General features: G+C 36.6%; 1 protein-coding gene across 4 annotated transcripts in view; it reads left to right on the forward strand.

The window, feature by feature from the left end:
- LOC150094462 (hemocytin-like) overlaps positions 1–18,744 on the forward strand; it is a 2,636,009-nt gene that overhangs the window by 2,156,333 nt on the left and 460,932 nt on the right. For all 4 annotated transcript variants that reach the window (XM_090412206.1, XM_090412207.1, XM_090412208.1 and 1 more), the window contains one exon: positions 9,711–10,055. In XM_090412206.1, coding sequence (XP_090268332.1) covers positions 9,711–10,055 — 345 coding nt within the window. The remainder of the gene's footprint in view (positions 1–9,710; positions 10,056–18,744) is intronic.

An 18,744-nucleotide genomic window follows, 5' to 3' on the forward strand; every position in this document is an offset into this window, starting at 1 on the left:
GATCTGCCCATGAGGAGTTGCCATCCATTTGGACAACCATACCTCCTTCCAACAAATACAAGTTAACACCAGTGTAGAAGCAGTTGCTATAAGATTCTCGGTTGGCAAAATACACCCAATTCTCCATTTATGCGGTAGATTGAATCCAGAAAAAAAACATGTAAAAAAAGCATACAGTGCATATGAAAAAATAAAAGAATGGTTCCAGATGTGAAAACCTGACGTGAACAATAAGTTATTTTCAAACAAAATATATGAAAATCATTGAATAAAACTATTTAATTTTAATGGAATATTTTTTATTTTAAATATTTAGCTTTAGCTCTTAAGTTTAGCTTTAGCTAAATTTAAAAGCTAAAATTAAAATAAAAAAGTTCAAAAAAAGTTAAATTTAAAAGCTAAAAAATATTTAGCTTTTAAATATTATGAAAGCATATGGTGTGAGGTAGAGGTGGGCAAGACAGGATATTTAGTGGGATGTTGCTACAAGCCAAGGAGCACAGAGGGTGGGGAGCAGGAGATGTTTAGGCAGTTGAGCTTGGCAAGTGCAAGAAGGATGATTATTATGGGAGATTTTATCTAGAGCAGTATAAGCTGGGAAGAGGAAAATGCATGTAGTAATAAGGGAATGGGATTTCTAGAATTCTTGAGGGACAATTGTCTTAGGCAACATGTGATAGAGGGAACAAGAGGTTCAAACTCCAAATCCAGAGTTTTGCATTTGGCCATAGCATCAGAAGAGATGCTATGGCCAAATAATCATATATTAACAGATAATAACTGAGATGACATCTCTTGGAGATGTCATCTCAGTTATGGTTATAAACATGCAGGAATATCACAGAAAATGGAACATATGTGGAATTATAAGGCAGGTGATTATATAGTTTACATATCAACTTGGGACAGTTCCATGGAGGGTGAAATTGGAAGGCCAGGATATCATTAGTGCTGTGAGCAAGAGGGTGAGGAGTGGTTTCTTTGCGTGGAGGGTGGGTGAACCGTGAAATGCATTGCCTGATAGAGTGGTTAGAGCAGGAACAGCAAATGAGTTCAAGGAGTGGTATGATAGACTTTGTGTTTCCTAGGAAGAGTCTCTTGACTCCATGGAGGCCTGAATAATAATAATATTTATTTAAAGTATATACATATGTATCTTTCTTAAAGAAAATAGTGTGCCACTAATAAAACAGAAATTCAAATAGGCCCAAATATACCACACACACACATGGCTATTAGTTAAAGTTTAATCGCCATCAGTTTCTGACAGTAGTCACATTCTTTTGTGTGAGACTGGAATTAAATCCCTTCCATCACTTGAAACACTTTGGCCGTCCTGTTCATATTGCAGTGGCAAAACATTTTCTTCAGTAAAAGGAACTAAATTAGCATTCATTTCCAATAAATCTGAAGGTTTTTTTTTTTTTTTTACCACGAACTCTGTAATTAATCTTTGAGATCCTGTTTTGACTAGATCTTTGTATAATTCTCACCATACATGACTTCAGTTCACATTTAAACTGTTCAGCTCATTCAATAGTTGGATCATGTGTAAGAAAATTACTTTGCAATTTACTAGACATTTCAAGCCCTTCTTTAATTAATCCTGTAGTGAGTGGAATCTCTTCATCATCATCAACACTTTTTCTTTTTCATTGAGATTCTCAATTGCAGCTTCTATTATTTTGTCATCACTAACAGCCTTTCAACTATCGATTCTTCAATATCTGCAGATGAAAAATCATCCCTTCTCTCCAACGGCATGTGCTAATCTGATGATATTGGGATATTCAGTTGTATGCAAACATGTGGGTTTTTTCTTTCTCACACATTCTGGCTAAGTAGCTTTCCAGCATTCATTTAAAGTTGATGGTTTCAATTCTGATAATGCCAAATTAGCAAGTTTGATGCAATCCAAAATAGAAAATTTCTTCCACATATGGCCAGCCTGGCTGGCCGAGTGGTTAGTGTATCCGCTCTCCAGCCAAAAGGGCTGTGGGTTCGAATCCCGCCGTGGGCATGGATATTTGTGATTGTCTGTGGAAATAGTAGTGGTGGTGGTTGGCGGTAGGTGGCGTTGGTGTAGTTGTGGAGTTGGTGGATTGAGTAGTGGAGACAGAGTTGTAGAGCAGGTGCCCTCCCTCAATGAGTCTTTGAACTCCCTGGAGGTGTCAAATAATAATAATAATAATAATAATAATAATAATAATAATAATAATAATATCTAACATGCAAGGATAAGGAAGTGGTTGTGCCACTAAAAGGCACTGGTCAGACCACACTTGTACTATTGTGCTCAGATCTGGTCTTTCACCTTGTTTTCACTTTCACCTGGTTTTCAGTGTGATGTGGAAACATTATAGAGGGTCCAGAGATGAGTGAATAAGACAATATCAGGAGTTTGGAATAAATAAATAAATTTTGTGTGATGATACTGTGTTCCCCCTTTTTTACAGTTTACAGTACCATCTAGTCCCCCCAAATTTTATCCGGGCTCCAGAACCGGCATAGGCTGACGAATCAGACCTATGGCTGGGTCAGTATTCCTGACTGTAATCTGTGTGTCCTCAGACCGGTTTGCCTGCTTGCGGGATGAAAAACACCAGATAAACTGGCAGAAAAGACCCTGCTGTCCACACCCAAGACTGGCTAACTTGGCTAAGGCTGAGGAAGATCCTTAAGCTCCTCACGTCATTGATGGGAATCGAACCTAGGACACTCCTTCCCCAGGCATATGGTTGCGAAGTGCAAAGCCACTAGGCTAACCGTGCAGACAGGAGTTTGGAATGCTGGCTATGGAGAGAAATTGAAGAGATGTGGATTTGCAGAGTTTGGTGGAGAGGAGGAAGAAAGGTGATATGATAGAGATTTAAGTTGGTGAGAAGATTTTATCAGATTAATCCAGAGTGCATTCCTGGAAGTTATGTAAAAGTGTGGTGAAGAAGGTGTGAGGAGTAGATTTTTTGCATGGAGAATTGTCAGTGAATGGCATGCATTACCAGAATGTGTTGTTATGGCAAGGAGTGTTAAGGACTTTATCATTTGAAGTTATAAATATGTTGTCAGTCGAATGAAACTCCCACAATGAGGCTGTCTACTCCAATGAGGGTATAATTTTTTTTTTCTATATCAATATCATAGCTTATTATTATACAGCTTATTTACATATTACACATTTTTTTTTTAATATTAGTATCTTCATTATTGTTATACACTTTACTGACTGTTTTGTTACATAATCTGCATTCTTTATAAGGATTACGTGTAGGTGAGTGAAGGGAATTAATCCCACCTACTTCGAAGCTTGGGTTAGCTTTTATGAAGAGAGTAGGATTTAGACTTCACTATTTGTGTTGTTGCTACTGTTTTTCGATGGGAGTAGGCTTTGGATGCTGGTGATTTGTGACGTGTATATTAGTGTTAATGGTATATTTTGTTGGTATATTTACAGAGTTCGTATTTTAATGTTCTGTAGTTATCTATGTGCTTTAAATTTCTTGCTAGGTTGTTGAGTTGCATGGGTATTTGATGTGATCTCACAAAAGAACCGTATGAGTTGTTGAAGGGTGTAGGGATGTAGAGAGTTGTTGTAGGTCGTGTTATACGATATGTGTCTCTATTGTTTTGATAGGTGATGTTGAAGTAATTCCTTATTAACGTCATATAGTGTTTCAGGTTTTTAATGCTCAGGATTTTGTGTATCTCCTTGTGCTGGTCGGATATTGGTTTGCATGCAAGGTGTCCAAATCACTGTTGACACAATTTTCCTATGTAATGTTTCTAATTTTGTTAGGTGGCTGTTTGATGTGTTTGCATAGACTGTTATACCGTATCTGAGTAGGGATTTGCAGATACTGTGATATAGGAGTTTTTTTTGTGTTGGATGGAATGAAGTCTTTTACTTGGAAGAGTCTTGCTGCGATGATCCAGAGTTTGGTATGTAGGTATTCTATATGTTTTGTCAATTTAAGGTGGTAATCCATGTAGAGACCAAGGTATTTTGCATGTGTTAGAAGTTTGGTTTCAGGACATTGGCAGGAATTTTTGTTCTTAATACAGCGGTATGTGTGACAGTGTATCGATTTTAGTGCAGGGCGTATGATTCTTGGGTTGTATATTATCAACATCTGTGTTTTGGTGCCATTGATTACAATTGCATTTTGGTAGAAGTATGTTGTGATTTCATTTATTATTATTATTATTATTTACCAAGACGTCATGGAGTCAAAGACTCATCTGGGAGGTCCTTTTATCACACACACACACACACACACATCTCATCATAGCGTGTCTTAAACACACTCAAACTCCTTGCAGACACCACACTCTCAGGCAAGGCATTCTAATTATTCACAGTTCAGCACGAAAAAAACCTGCCTCTCACTCCCCTACTCACACCCTCTTTATACAGTTTCCAGGGATGACCTCTGGTTCTCCCCTGATCTCTCACTATTCTCTGTAGAACTTCTCCACCACTGATCTTATAACAACCCCTTACCAACTTGTATGTCTTTATCATATCTCCCCTCTTCCTTCTGTCCACCAGACTCTGCAAATTACATCTTCTCAATCTTTTCTCATACTCAACATTCCAGAGGTCAGAAAGTACCTTAGTCAGTCGCCTTTGGACCCTTTCCAACATCTCTTCATCCTTCTGAAAACCCGGTGACCAAATTTAGATCTTGTTGTGCTTTGAAGAGAGTCGTGTTGATGTCTGTGTGGATTGCTAGTAGTGCGGTGTCATCTGCATACTGAAATATTTGACTTCTTATGGCCATGTTATGAACATCGTTAATGCATATGTTGAATAGAGTGGGTGATAATATGCCACCTTGAGGGACACCGTGTTTTATTTGTATACCCCAGCTGTAACATGTACCTATTTTTGTTACTTGTGTTCTGTTTGAGAGGTAGTTCCTGAACCATGTATGCAGTGTTCCTCTTATACCTATTGAGTATAGTTTGGTGAGTAGTATGTCATGTTCAAGTGTATCGAATGCTTTGGTTAAGTCAAGCAGTATAAGAACGCACTAGCAGTATATATAGTCAAGCAGTATAAGAACGCACTAGCAGTATATATAGTCAAGCAGTATAAGGACGAAAGTATATATTAAAGTTTGATTAAATTTATATTTTGTATATGTTGTCGATTCCTCAAGTATTTAATAATCATGTTTAACCAGCATATAAGCCTTTCTACAAGGAGTATAAGGATGGATTACTTGTTTTTGTCTAGAGCTTTGTTTATTGCGTTGGTGATGTTTTCTAATAAAGTGATGGTGCTTTTTGTTTTCTGAAAGCTGTATTGGTTTTGTGAGATGATGTTGGTAGTCTGGTGTGTGTTATTTTTTCTAGAATTTTTGAAATGACTGGTAGGGTAGCTATTGGTCTGTAGTTCTGAGTATCGTTTCTTTTACCATGTTTGTAAATTGGCATAATTATTGTAGTTTTTAGTTGTTGTGGAATAATGCCAGTGTCGAATATTATGTTCATGAGTCACAAAAGTATTGGATTTATTTGTTCAAAGTGTGTTATAAGGGCTGTGAGTCTTATTTTGTCTATTCCTGGAGTGGTCTTTGGTTTTAGTTGTAAGAGTGCTTCTTTCTGTTCCTGTTTTGTTACGGGTGGAAAATACATAGTTTGTTGTTGACTTTGTGTAGGTAGTTTTTTTGTTGATCGTTGGTAGTTTGTCTTTTTTTGAGTTGTGTGATATTGTTTGTGAAGGCATGGTTGAATGAGTTTGCTAGTTCCTCTTGGTTTGTGTCCTGACCGAAGCATTTTGCAATGAAATCTTGTGCTGAAATTTTCTTTTTTCGAGTTACTAATTTGTTGAGTGTAGCCCATGTTTTGCTTTATGTTGTAGTTATATTCCATGAATTTTTGGAAGTAGTGTCTTTTTGCCCTACGAATTTTTGTTGTTAGTTGATTTCTTGTGGTTTTGTATAAGGTTTATAAATGTGTGTTACTGGGTGACTTTTTTTAGCTTTTTCCATAGGTTTTCTTTTACAGTAATTCTATTTAGTATGTCATCATTTATCCATGGATTGTTGTCTGTTTGTCATCTCGATTGTGTAGGCTTTGTTTCTTTTTTGTATATTTCTGTGAACTTTAGTTGAAAATTCTCATATAATGTAACAGGATCATTTATTTTAAGTAGGCAATTCCAGTCTGTATTTTTGATATGGTTATCGACAATGTTCTTTAATATGATTGAGTTTTGTCGACTTTTGTGGTGGTGGTGGGGAGGGGTAGCATAATAAAATGAAGTTGAGACAAAGTAGTGATTGGCAATTTTGACATTAATTACTGATGATGTATATGTATGGATGGGAGCCCATATGTTGATATGATCAATGCATGATTGTGTTAGTGTGTTGTTGAATATTTCTTCTCTTGTTGGGGAGTTAATGGTAGGGTTTATGTTGTACTGACTTAGTATATCAAGGTATGTGATAGTGGTTGAAGAAGCATGGTCAAGAGTATTTATATTAATGTCTCCTATTAGGATGAGCTTATGTGTTGTACAGGGTTCGATACCGCTTAGCCATGCTTCTAACTCATGAAGAAAGCTGAGTGGATTATTATCAGGGTGTCTGTATATTGTGTTTATTTTATTGTGTATTTAATACTATGTTTGTGGCTATTTGTGATTTCCAAAATTAGTGTTTCCGCATGTTTGAAATGAGTTTGTTTTTCAGTTTGTTTGGTCTACATAAGTTGTAGATTTGGTAATTATTAATGTTATATGCTTAAATTTCTGTGTCGTTTATTGCAACTTTGGTCAGTATTAGCGCATCTATGTTTGTCATAGTGTAGTTGAGCAGTGTTATCAGTGTAAGCCAGTGTTTTTTATACTTCTTATGTTTATGTGTATGATATGATAGTGAAGTTGGTATTGATGGAAGTGTTGTCTGATCATTTCTTCAGAGTCAAAGAACTTAAGTTTATATTGTCTGACTGGATATGTTCGCCTATGTTTGAGATCTCCATTATATAGTTTTTAAGTAATTTCTAATCTTGTTCTTAAGGATGAGAAGAGTTAGTGTTTTATATTGGTAGGTTGTATAGGTCGGATTCTCTTGTGATTATATAAACTCGAGCATTTTCATTCTTTCTCATAAATATCTGTGAATCCTTAGTCTACAGGAACTTGTAGTCTTTCTCTGTTTTTGTCTTCCTTGCTTGGTATAAAAGATTTTTGAAATATGGAGTTCAGTGTTCAGTTATATAGATTGGTGTTGGGAGTTTCTTGTAAGTTGGGATTGATGTTGTTGGCCTTGTTTTCTTGCTTGCTGCAAGACTTCTGCTGGTAAAACGAGCGATGATTGGTGGCGGTCTATCTTTATTTTTTGTGGGCCTCGGTTAACACATTCATTGCCAAGCTGAAAATTGGAATTTCATGTGGTGGGCAAATTTTTTTTATTTTTTTATTTAGTTAGCGGTGTCCACGCGATAACGCGTGATCTGCTGTTTGGTGAGAACTCGCATCGCGCGATATCACATGATTGGCAATGAACATGTTAATAGAGGCAATGTCTGTGGTTGCAACTTCAATGCCAATTTTGCTGTTGATCATTTACATTATGTTGCTTAAATCTTCTGTATTTTCTTTTGTTATTCCCTCAATTTCAAGTTCTTTTTTTTTTCTTTTTGTAGCATGTGTTCCATTTGACACTTGAATGTGTTTACCTCTTTCTGCAGTGTTCTTCATTTTCATGCTTGAGTGTTTCTTGTGTTTCTATCGCTACGTTAATTTTCTCTTTATTTATCACATGGTTCCTAATAATAATAATAATTTCAATAACTGTCAGTAAATTTCCCTTATCTAATTTATCCAAAATGTACTGGAATGTTTTTCTTGTGTAGTAAGTTTTGAAGGTAGTGATCACACCCTGGTCTAGTGGTTGTATTAAGGATGTTGTATTAGGTGACAAAAAACAAAATTCCACATTTGGGTATTCTAAAACAGTACAGCCAGGTATATAATCAATAAAACTTTGAAGTCCAGACACCTTGCATTTGGCAGCAATCACTCTCCTGTGTTTTCCACTTTTCTATATGGTAACTCTACTATATCATAGTAGAGTTACCATATAGAAAAGTGGAAAATTTGTGGTAAATTTGGCACGCTGACTAATTCACCTTTTGCTCATTAGCTTTTTGATTCTCCAGTAGTTGCTACATCTCTTATCAGTGATGCAGCGAAGTATGTAACAGCAGCAACTGTAATTCTTAAAACATCTAAGCCACGGTAGAATGATGATTGCACAGCAGTCAAAAAAGCCCAGATGAAAGCTTGAGATATTTTTTGTAGGTATCCCACAACAATGAACTTAAATGCTTTTAAATGAACTTGAGCCCAAACAAGACACATCAGTCATCAGAGCTAAAAGGAAACCTGGATCCAATTTACTTCTTCTATATCAAAATCTTCCAACAGCAAAGAAATATCGGAAGAAATCCAACAAATGAAAGGCAGATATACCAGCCACCATCTCTCTGTCCTTGAGCACAACGGTTTCACAGTTGCTGATCGAGCAGCAATTGCTGCTCAATCAGCAACTCAAATGTCTCAAATATCTACCATCTTCCTGTACTATACACAGATTATTGGCAAATTATCACATTAAAACTCTTCTCCCAGGCAGCTATCTTGAAACATAAAGAATAATAATAAGCTCTACCAAATTACTCCTAAAATTAAATTATGCCAGTCTAGTCTGTGCAGGATTTGAACAGAGGAAATTGTTGTTGCTTGGCTCATTATTGTCCTAGTCATCTCACCCACACCTTTCTTCTGAGGGGTTATGACATACCTATGTGTAAGTTTTGTGACTCTGGACTATACATCACCAAAATCTTAATTGACTACCTTAGTTTTGCCAATAAGTGCAGTCATTATTTCATCTGCTTTTAATTGTCTGAGTTCTGCCCCCCCTGGCATGTTTTATCAGACTCATCAACTATCTGTCAACTTGTTTCTTAAATTTTTACAGAGAATTATCTTTACCTCATGTAAAGTATATATGCTTATGTTACTGTAAATGCGTTTTATGAATTTTAATATTTCTTAAACTTTTTACATCTGTTTTATACACATCTATTACATTTGTTTTCTACTTGATTTTATGTTGTCTTACTTATTTATTAAATAGTATACTTCTAAGAAATGATTTTTGTATATGGATTTAGACCTGTATAAACCCCTTATTTATTACACCTGTTTTTGGTGCTGTATGATCATGGCTGTCCTTGCACCATTAAACCCCAAAACAAACAATCAATTAGACCCCTTTCTATTCTCAGGAAAATCATCATTAGTTTAATGCTGTTAACTTAAATCCTTCAGCAGTTTGGTGTCAGTGAAAGTCCGTAGGTAATAGGTAATTTTTTGATAGCTACAGTGCTGCTACCCTGCTTATTAGAAGCTGAATTCATTTGAAAAGTATCACATTTGATCTCAAGTGCAGAAGAGCCGAATTTTGTAACTCTTTGCCCACCTACACACTATAACAATGGTTATAAATGTATTACTCATCTAAAATGAATAATAGCTTTATAATTTTTTGTGAGTATGAGTAAATAAAGAAAGCACCCCTCCCCTCTCCAAATGCATTTTCATTATTATGTGTAACTCATTTTCAGTAATTATCAAAAATTTGTAAATCACAACAATTGCTGACTGAAACCATTTTTGTATTTATAACCAGGTATATGCAACTTTGATTCAAGTGATGATTTATATCATAGAGATGGTTATATTACAGAAAATGTTTATGACTTTGCCTACAGTTGGTTGGCCAGAGGTAGCCGTGAGAAGTGCACATTTGAGCGTATTATAGTTGTTGAACCTGTTTCTCCAGAAATATGTAACTTTACCAGCAACTCTTGTGAACTGTTTCTTGATCCATCTCCCTACACAAAAGCCTGCCAGAATGATATTAATTACAGTGTTCATCCCAATTCATCAGTATGTCGTTCAAAATTCCAGTATGCTCAGCAGTGCTGTGAGCAAGGAGTTTCTCTTCATGAATGGTTACAGAAGAGTGATTGTGGTAAGACTTTTATTAAAACAATTGAGAACATTAACTTACTTAAAGAAACATTAGTAATGTTACAGAGGAAATGTTACTATTTATTTCTATATTATTATGTTAATAGAGAATATAATGTATATGTTTTTGATTTGTTTCTTTCATAAAAAGAAAGGGGCACTGTGAAGGGGAAACAGATTATACAGACACGATCTCATTTAAGAAATCGTATCTACATAATGAGAGTTGGATATGGCAATATAGTGATTTTGGATAGACTTAAATTTCATCTAAGCTATATTTTTACAAGACTATGCACAAGAATATGCATTAAGATTTAATATGCATAAGAAAAGACAGACTTACATATTGATGGTTAATCATATTGATGCTTCATGGTAAAAAACACAAAGCTGGTTTTTTGATTAGCATCATCATCATCATAGAATAAAATGGAACTGTGATAAATATTATGCTGAATTAGATTTTTACTAAAACTATTATTATTATTATTATTATTATTATTATCATCCAGGCCTCCAAGGAGTCAAAAGACTCATCGAGGGAGGTCCTTCCTGAGACATAAAGTCTGTCAAGACTCACTGAAAGGAGGTTCCACCCCTGAGAAACACAAAGTCTATCATACCACTCTTTAAACTCACTGACCGTTCTCGCTCCCACCACTCCATCAGGCAATGCATTCCACGGCTCAACCACCCTCCACACAAAGAAACCACTCCTTACCCTCTTGCTCACAGTTTCCTTTCGTAACTTCCAGGGATGGCCTCTTGTCATCACTCCTTCCCGCTGATCAACCAAGCGAAAGAACTCCCCAGTGTCAACCCTGTAACCACCTCTCAACAGTTTAAAAGTCTCAATCATATCACCTCTCCTTCTTCTATCCACCAAACTCTGCAGTCCACATTCTCTCAGCCGATCCTCATAACTATCCTTGTACAGTCCTGAAACCATCTTTGTCATCCGTCTTTGTATCCTTTCCACAGTTAATTTATCCCCTTCAAATCCTGGGGACCAAATCTGAGAACAATAGTCCAAGTGTGGTCTGATCAGAGACTTATACAACGGAATGATAACCCTCTTATCTCTGCAGGTCAGTGTCCTTCTCATAATAGCAGCAATCCTCTGTGTTACCTTCACCACCTTTGCAATATGTCCCCTAAACTTCAGGTTTCTATCAATCATCAACCCCAGATCTCTTGTCTCACCTACTTCCTCCAGTATAACTCCTCCCATAGAGTATGCAGCATCCCATCGATGTTTCCCAAACCTCAAGACCTTACATTTTGCTGCATTAAACCGAAACCCCATTCATTTGCCCATCTATCTAGCTTATTTAAATCCTCTTGCAGGGCTACCACATCTGCACTATTACTAATAATCCTTCCCAGCTTCGCATCATCTGCAAACAACTGAATATCCCCCTGCAATCCACTGGCTATGTCATTGATATAAAGGTTAAACAATATAGGTCCTAGTACTGAGCCCTGTGGGACCCCACTTGTAACCCTCTGCCTCCTGGAAACTGCTCCACCATACACAACTCTCTGATACCTATCAGACAGCCAATCCTGAATCCAGTTGACCAATCTGACATCCAGACCCATGTGGTGCAACTTAAATATCAGCTTCCCATGTGGCACCCTGTCAAATGCCTTTGCTAAGTCTAAGAAAATTGCAGTATATGCCTTTCCCTCATCTAATATTCTTGTAACTTTATTATAAAAGGCTAGCATGTTGCTAAAACAAGAGGGCCCTTTCACATATCCATGTTGACTCTCACAGATAACATTACCCTCATCTGCCCAGCGCTGTATACGGTATCTCACTACTTTCTCCAAGATCTTAACAACTACTGATGACACACAGACTGGTCTATAATTAGACACTTCCAGTCTGTTACCACCCTTATGCAATGGCACTATCTTACCTTCCTTCCATTCCCTGGGCATGTTTGCTAAAGCCAGACTTTCATTGAAAAGCCATGTTAAAGGCACTGTCAATTCCCTAGCACATTCTCTCAAAACTCATGGTGAAATACCATCCAGTCCCACAGCTTTACTGACATCCAGAGTACTCAGTATCTGAAACACACTCTCCTCCTGTACCTCCAGACCTCGTACCAGTCCTATCCCTCTAGCATTAAAACTGACTCCTCTAGGATGAAATACTCCAATAAAGTGTTCATTGAACAATTCCACTATGTCCTCTGCATCAGTCACTCTATTCCCATTTTTATCCCACAATATCATTCTTCCACAGTCATTTCTCCTCCTACTGGCCACATAGCTAAAAAATTCCCTAGGATTTTCTTTGCATCTTAGGGCCAATCTCCTCTCATATTCCAGTTTCGCTTTCCTTACCACACTAGTCTCTCTTCTGGCCTGTGTCTTATATTCCTCATGCATCTCTTCACCTATCTCCTTATATATCTTCCATAGCCTCTTTTTCGCATGCAATTCCTGTTTAATATTGTTTGTCATCCACTTTACTCCAAATTGCGTCCTCTTCTTCACTCGTGGTATACAACTTACCATTGCTGATAACAAATATTCTTTCACAATTTCCCAAGCACTAGTGATATCCCGGCCTTCCAATTCCTCCCTCCATGAAACTTCCCGAAGTTGACGTCTAAGACTATTATAATCACCTGCCTTATAATTCCACATAAGTTCCCGTCTCTTTGATACTCCTGCATGTCTATTCATTTTCCAAGTCAAAATCATGTGGTCACTCTCTCTCCAATTTGTGGGAGAGACGTCAACTCAGTTATTATCAACTCTTCCGATGCTATAACCAAATCCAAAACTCTTGAACCTCTTGTTCCCTCTGTTACATGTTGCCTAAAACATTTGTCCCTCAAGAATTCTAGAAATTCCATTCCCCTATTGCTACATGCATCTTCCTCTCTCTAATTTATACTACTGAAGTTAAAATCTCCCATAACAATCATTCTTCTTGCACTTGCTAAACTTAGCTGTCTAAACATCTCCTGGTCCCCATCCTCTGTGCTCCTGGGTCTGTAGCAACACCCCACTAAATATCCTGTCTTGCCTACCTCTACCTCACACCATACGCTCTCAAAATCATTTGTCTCACTTCCTTCCAAATTCTCCACTCTTAGAGGTCATAGGTCATCACTTATCATAAGCAGTACCCCACCACCACTCTTTTCCCTCCTATCCTGACGAAAAATGCTATACCCAGCGACTTCTATTCCTGTTGTTATATCCCCTTCTGTCAACCACGTCTCAGTGATCGCAATAATTTTTGGCCAGGCTGATGCTATCTGCGCCACCAATTCCTCTCCCTTATTCCAGATACTCCTGGCATTAGTATACAGCATATAAATGCCATTGTTTCTATACCCAGCATTATCCCTTCTGGACTCCACTGGGCTCAGTGTTACCTGACATTGTCTCCCTTCTCCCAAGAATCCATTCCCACAAGAGGCCACCCCTGCTATCATCCTCCCTGGGACACACTGACTCGTTCAGAACAGCAATCTCTCCAGATGCCTACGTCCTTCCTCATTCAAATGTAAACGGTCTCTCGCATACAACTCCTCTCTTTTCTCAAACGCACTCCAAGCATCCACATATACCAGTCCTCTCTTGTCACACATTCTCGCTATTATGTCATTCAATATCACCGCTCTTCTGCTCAGCTCATCATTATCATACCTAGGCAACACGCACACTATTTTTCCTCTCTCTGTCTTCTTCCATACAGTCTCAAGCAAAAATCTCATATCTCTCGCTGCCCGACTTACATTACCACTCAAGTCATTCGTTCTTGATTATTATAATCATCATCATCATCATATCCTTCATAAGGTTAAAAGACTCATCATGGGATGTTCTCTCAACTAGTAACATATTTATCATATTGAACCTCAAAATCCTTAACACTCATTGCTTTTATAACATGTTCTGGTAATGTGTCCCATTCACCTAGAGTTCTCCATGAAAAATCTATTACTCCTACTCTTCTTCATCACACTCTTACACAATTGCCTTTGGTTCTTCCACTCTAATTTTTTGGTCTTCTTATAATCCCATCTGTCTTAATCTGATAAATTCTCTCACTAACTTAAACATCTCTACCATATCACCTCTTTGTCTCCTATCCAGTAAACTTTATAATATGCATTCCTTTTATTTCTCTCCATGGCCAACTTTCCAGACTTCTGATATTGCTTTATTTACTCATCTCTCAACCTTCTCCAGTATTTCCATATTACAATGAAAACTAGGTGACCAAATGTGAGCAGAATAATGGTCTGACTAGTGCTTTATACAATGGACCAGCTAACTCCTTGTCCCTACATGTTAGTGTACTCTTTATTGAGGCAATGATGCTTTGATAAGGAGATGGGCTATTATGGGCTGATCATTGTGCAACATGTAGCCTCTCAATGCCAAGTTATTGGCAGTTTCCTGAGGTATGTTGTGGTTCATCTTGCCAGAAATCAATTTGTGGAAACAAATAGCCTCCTTGAAAACTTATTTCTTCTAGTTGGAGGAATCCTAAACTTTTAGGGATACATGTTTTTCATTGTCTTGTGAAATATTACTTCTCTGCTCTTTGGAGATGTGAAATAGCTCCTGGCATTTCATCTCCAGATTAGGACCTCCAACTTTTGTTTCCTCCTTTCTTCCCACAAGCAGTGTAGGTGTTGACCTTACTGGGTTTGCTCAACACACTTATTTCTGAACTAGAGTTCCAGTATCTACTCCATTTGATGGTACAGTAATAAAGCAACTTCTTGCAGGCTGGCCTCCAGATAGTGAATGGGATTGAACCCAATAATAATATGTCTGTTAGAGGCATCCTAATCAGCTGGCAAGTAATCCTGCTGATACTCTGCTAGAACATTATGGAGGGAGACCAAGTTTGTAGTGTGTGTTGTGAGACACTGTCAAAGGTACTGCAGAAGCAAATAACTATATACACATCTATAGTTGAGTAAAAAAAAGAACAAAATATAAAAGCAGGTGTAATGATGATGACACATAAATTTATGAAGAACAATATTGTATTTTATAACTAGTGGACTGAACGACTAATAGAAATTTGACCTTTTACAAGCTAAAAATAAATAAAATGAAAAATAACTAACAGCTAAGTTACAAAATGTCTTGATTACAAGATCCCAAAACTAGGAACAATATCAGAAAGGCACTGATTTTAAAACAGACACAATACATGAATCAAATGACATATGGTATATCACAAAAAAAAAAAAAAACAGTACTGAGTTTCGACTCCCCTTAAGTACACGTGCTATGAGATTTGCCATTCAAATACATGCACATTATTACTGAATATGCATAGTCTACGTCATTTCATTTATCTGTAGCAATGGTGTTGACATTGGAAGAAAAGATTTGTTAAGCATTATTTTCATTCATATGGAGTTCTTGGAGCTAATGATCCAAGCCTACCACATGATTGTAAGCAGTTTCTTTGTCATTTCCACAAGTGTGCCACAAGCAATGGTGTGATCATTGTCTTAATTGAGAGGTTCTGATATACTGGGAGTGTTCTGCCACAATACAAAAGGCATTTGGAGAGACCACAAACTGTTAACACGTGATGCCTTTAAACCTTGATGAATTAAGGGATAAAATTACACGATATGTCCAGTATATGACCCAACCTTCGTTCTTCAAGATGACAGATTACCTTCACATTAATGGTTTGTTGATGGTTATGGATGTACATATCATCATGTGTAAACAGATATTCTTTGTTAATAAACTCATTTACTCCATAACATATATCATTATAATTATTCAATACTGTTTTCTTTTTGCACCATACTGTAGAAGATGAATAGGAAAATCTGAAACAAATTCCTGACAAAAACAGTAACAGAAAGCTTAGGAATAAATAATAAATGAAATAGAAAAATAGACTATGAAACTGGAACAAAGAAATAGAACAGATAACAATGAAAAAAAAAGAGAGTTACCACAGAGGTGGTTAAATTCCAATGCTGTAAAAGTAAAAATAGAACACAAAAGAAACAGTACAATTGTAAAACAAGAAGTAAGGAAAAAGAAAAATAAAACATAGAGAGAGATAAGAAACAATTTTGTAATTGAACTAGAAAAGGATATATCTAAACCACAATCAGAAACCTTTAAAATAATAAAGTACATTAATAAAGAAATAAAAGAAAAGGTTAAAATACAATCAATAGATTTAGAAAAATGGGTAACTTATTTTCAAAATCTCTCAACTGATGAAAGTAAAGAAATAAAATTTTATACAACAAAGAATGATCTAGATCAGTGATTTTCAACCTTTTTCATAACACGGCACACCTGACTAATTATTAAAATTCTGTGGCATGTTAAAAATATATTCTTTTAATTTTGTGATGATCTGGCAAAAAATAGGCATAATTTTGATTGATTTACACACACAAGAAGATGGAAGACCAGACGCTAATAAATAAATGCGCAAATTACAACATTATTTTTTTCAATTAATTTTTTTTCATAAATCTCGCAGCACACCTGAAGACCTCTCATGGCACACCGGTTGAAAATCGCTGATCTGGATGATAATGCCACAATGTCAGAACTAAAAAAATACAAAAAATACAATAATTAAGATGAAAAATAGGAAAGCACCAGGAGAAGACAATATAAACAGGAAACTCTATATATTTATATTAACTGTTTATGTTTATACTTAGTCATATAGAATATGAAGTGTATAGTGTGTTCAGAGAGGACAGAGGGTAAAGAAGGAGGTGGGGGGTATTATTGATAATAGCTGATGAACTGCAACTTAAGAGAGTAGAAGTTGAATGCTTTTATAAACCAGGGGATGGTATGCATCAGCAAATAAGCTCAATGAGTGGAGGGCAGATAATTAATTATAATGGGGACTTCAACTGTGGGAACATAGACTGGAAGGAGGAGAAGGCATATTGGAGTAAGGAAATGGAGTTTATGCAATTACTAAGGATTAATTCCCTTAGGCAGCATCTGATCCAATGCACTAATGGATTAAGAGTGCTAGATCTAGTAATTGCATTAGAGAATTTGTCCATAACCAATATGACCACATTGCCTTTCTTTCTTTCAAGGTTTCACTGTGATCTGCATTCATAGCGAAGAAGTTATGGAGACACAACACACTTATTATAATAATTACCTTACTTATAATTAAGAAAGTAATAATAGAATATGAAATTATTAGCCAAAAGTTTGTAAAAAATGGCTACAATAAGAAACAGTTCACAAGATTCTCCACAAAAATACCATTAAAAGCAAAAAAGAATGCCATAGCTATACCATACATTAAGGGCAAAAAAAAAAAATTAAAAAAAATAGAACACTACATAAATATGATATTGAGGCAACCTTCAAACCGCCTGCAAAATTAAGAAATTTACTCAGCCCATCCAAAGATCTTCTTCCATACCTTGTCCACCCAGGGATTTACAAAATTCAGTGCACCTGCAACCTACCTTACATAGAGGAAACAGGGTGCACCATTCCAATAAGAAAAGATGAATGTAAATGGCACATTAAATTCCTCCACTATGGTAAAACATGTCCCAGAATTGACTAGAAGGTACCAAGTCCCTACACTGCACCAAATCCTGGTTTGAAAGTTCAAAGAACCCTGAGAAATGCTGAAAGATCATCCAAATCTAAACAACAATGAAATGATGGATTAATAATTCCAAGAATTTGGAGGACCTATCTTCAACCCATATAAGCATCCAGAACAACCCCAAACAGAAGAAAACCTTGATATGTATGGGCTTTAGAAATTGTTGAATGTAGTTCCACTATAAAACTTTTTTTGTTATCATCTGTATATTATTATATTGATAAGTATGAAAAGTCTATTTTATTTTATGAATTAATTTTTAATTTTGTATATATTTTTATTTGTTTTCACCAGAGGTCAGGCTAGGGTAAATGATTAACAAAGCATTTAGATTCATCTTACTTTTGTGTAGTGTTCTGTAGCTTGTGTCCTGCACATATGTATGTTTTCCTGATGATGACCTCAATGCAGAGGCTGAAATGTCGAATATTATTTTCTTAATTATAAGTAATTATTATAACACATGTGTTGTGTCTCCATAAATTCTTCACTATGAATGATATGTTTAATAATGGGTTTACAGTGATACTGCTGGACCTGGCTAAGGCCTTTGACAGGATACCACATGGAAATCTAATCCGTAAACTGCAACATATGGGAATGGACACAGGGTTGGTGAGATGGATTGGGGGTGATTGATGGAGAGATACCAGAGAGTAGTTTACTCAGGAGTAGAGTCCAAAAGATGGCCTGTAACTAGTGGTGTGCTGCAGGGTTCTGTTCTTGGACCACTGCTGTTTAATTTGTTCATTAACGATATAGGGAAGGAACCAAGAGGAACGGTTCATTTCTTCGCTGATGATGCTAAGTTGGGTAGGGCAATAGTGAATGCAGAAGATGTCAAACTTTTGCAGGATGATTTGGATAGATTGGAGGTCTGGGCTAAGGAGAATGGATGTCAATTTAATGTGGCAAAATGTAAGGTTATGCATTTTGGGGTGAAAAGATTAGCAGCAGTATATCACATTGGTGGAATTGTACTCCAGGAGATTGATGAGGCCAGGGACTTGGGAGTGTTAGTGGATAGGGAGTTGAAGTTTAGGGGGCACATCAC

This window comes from Typopeltis vanoorti, chromosome 22, assembly GCF_054136105.1.
Source record: "Typopeltis vanoorti isolate ZY-2024b chromosome 22, IOZ_Tvanoo_1.0, whole genome shotgun sequence".
Taxonomy (NCBI): Eukaryota; Metazoa; Arthropoda; class Arachnida; order Uropygi; family Thelyphonidae; genus Typopeltis; species Typopeltis vanoorti.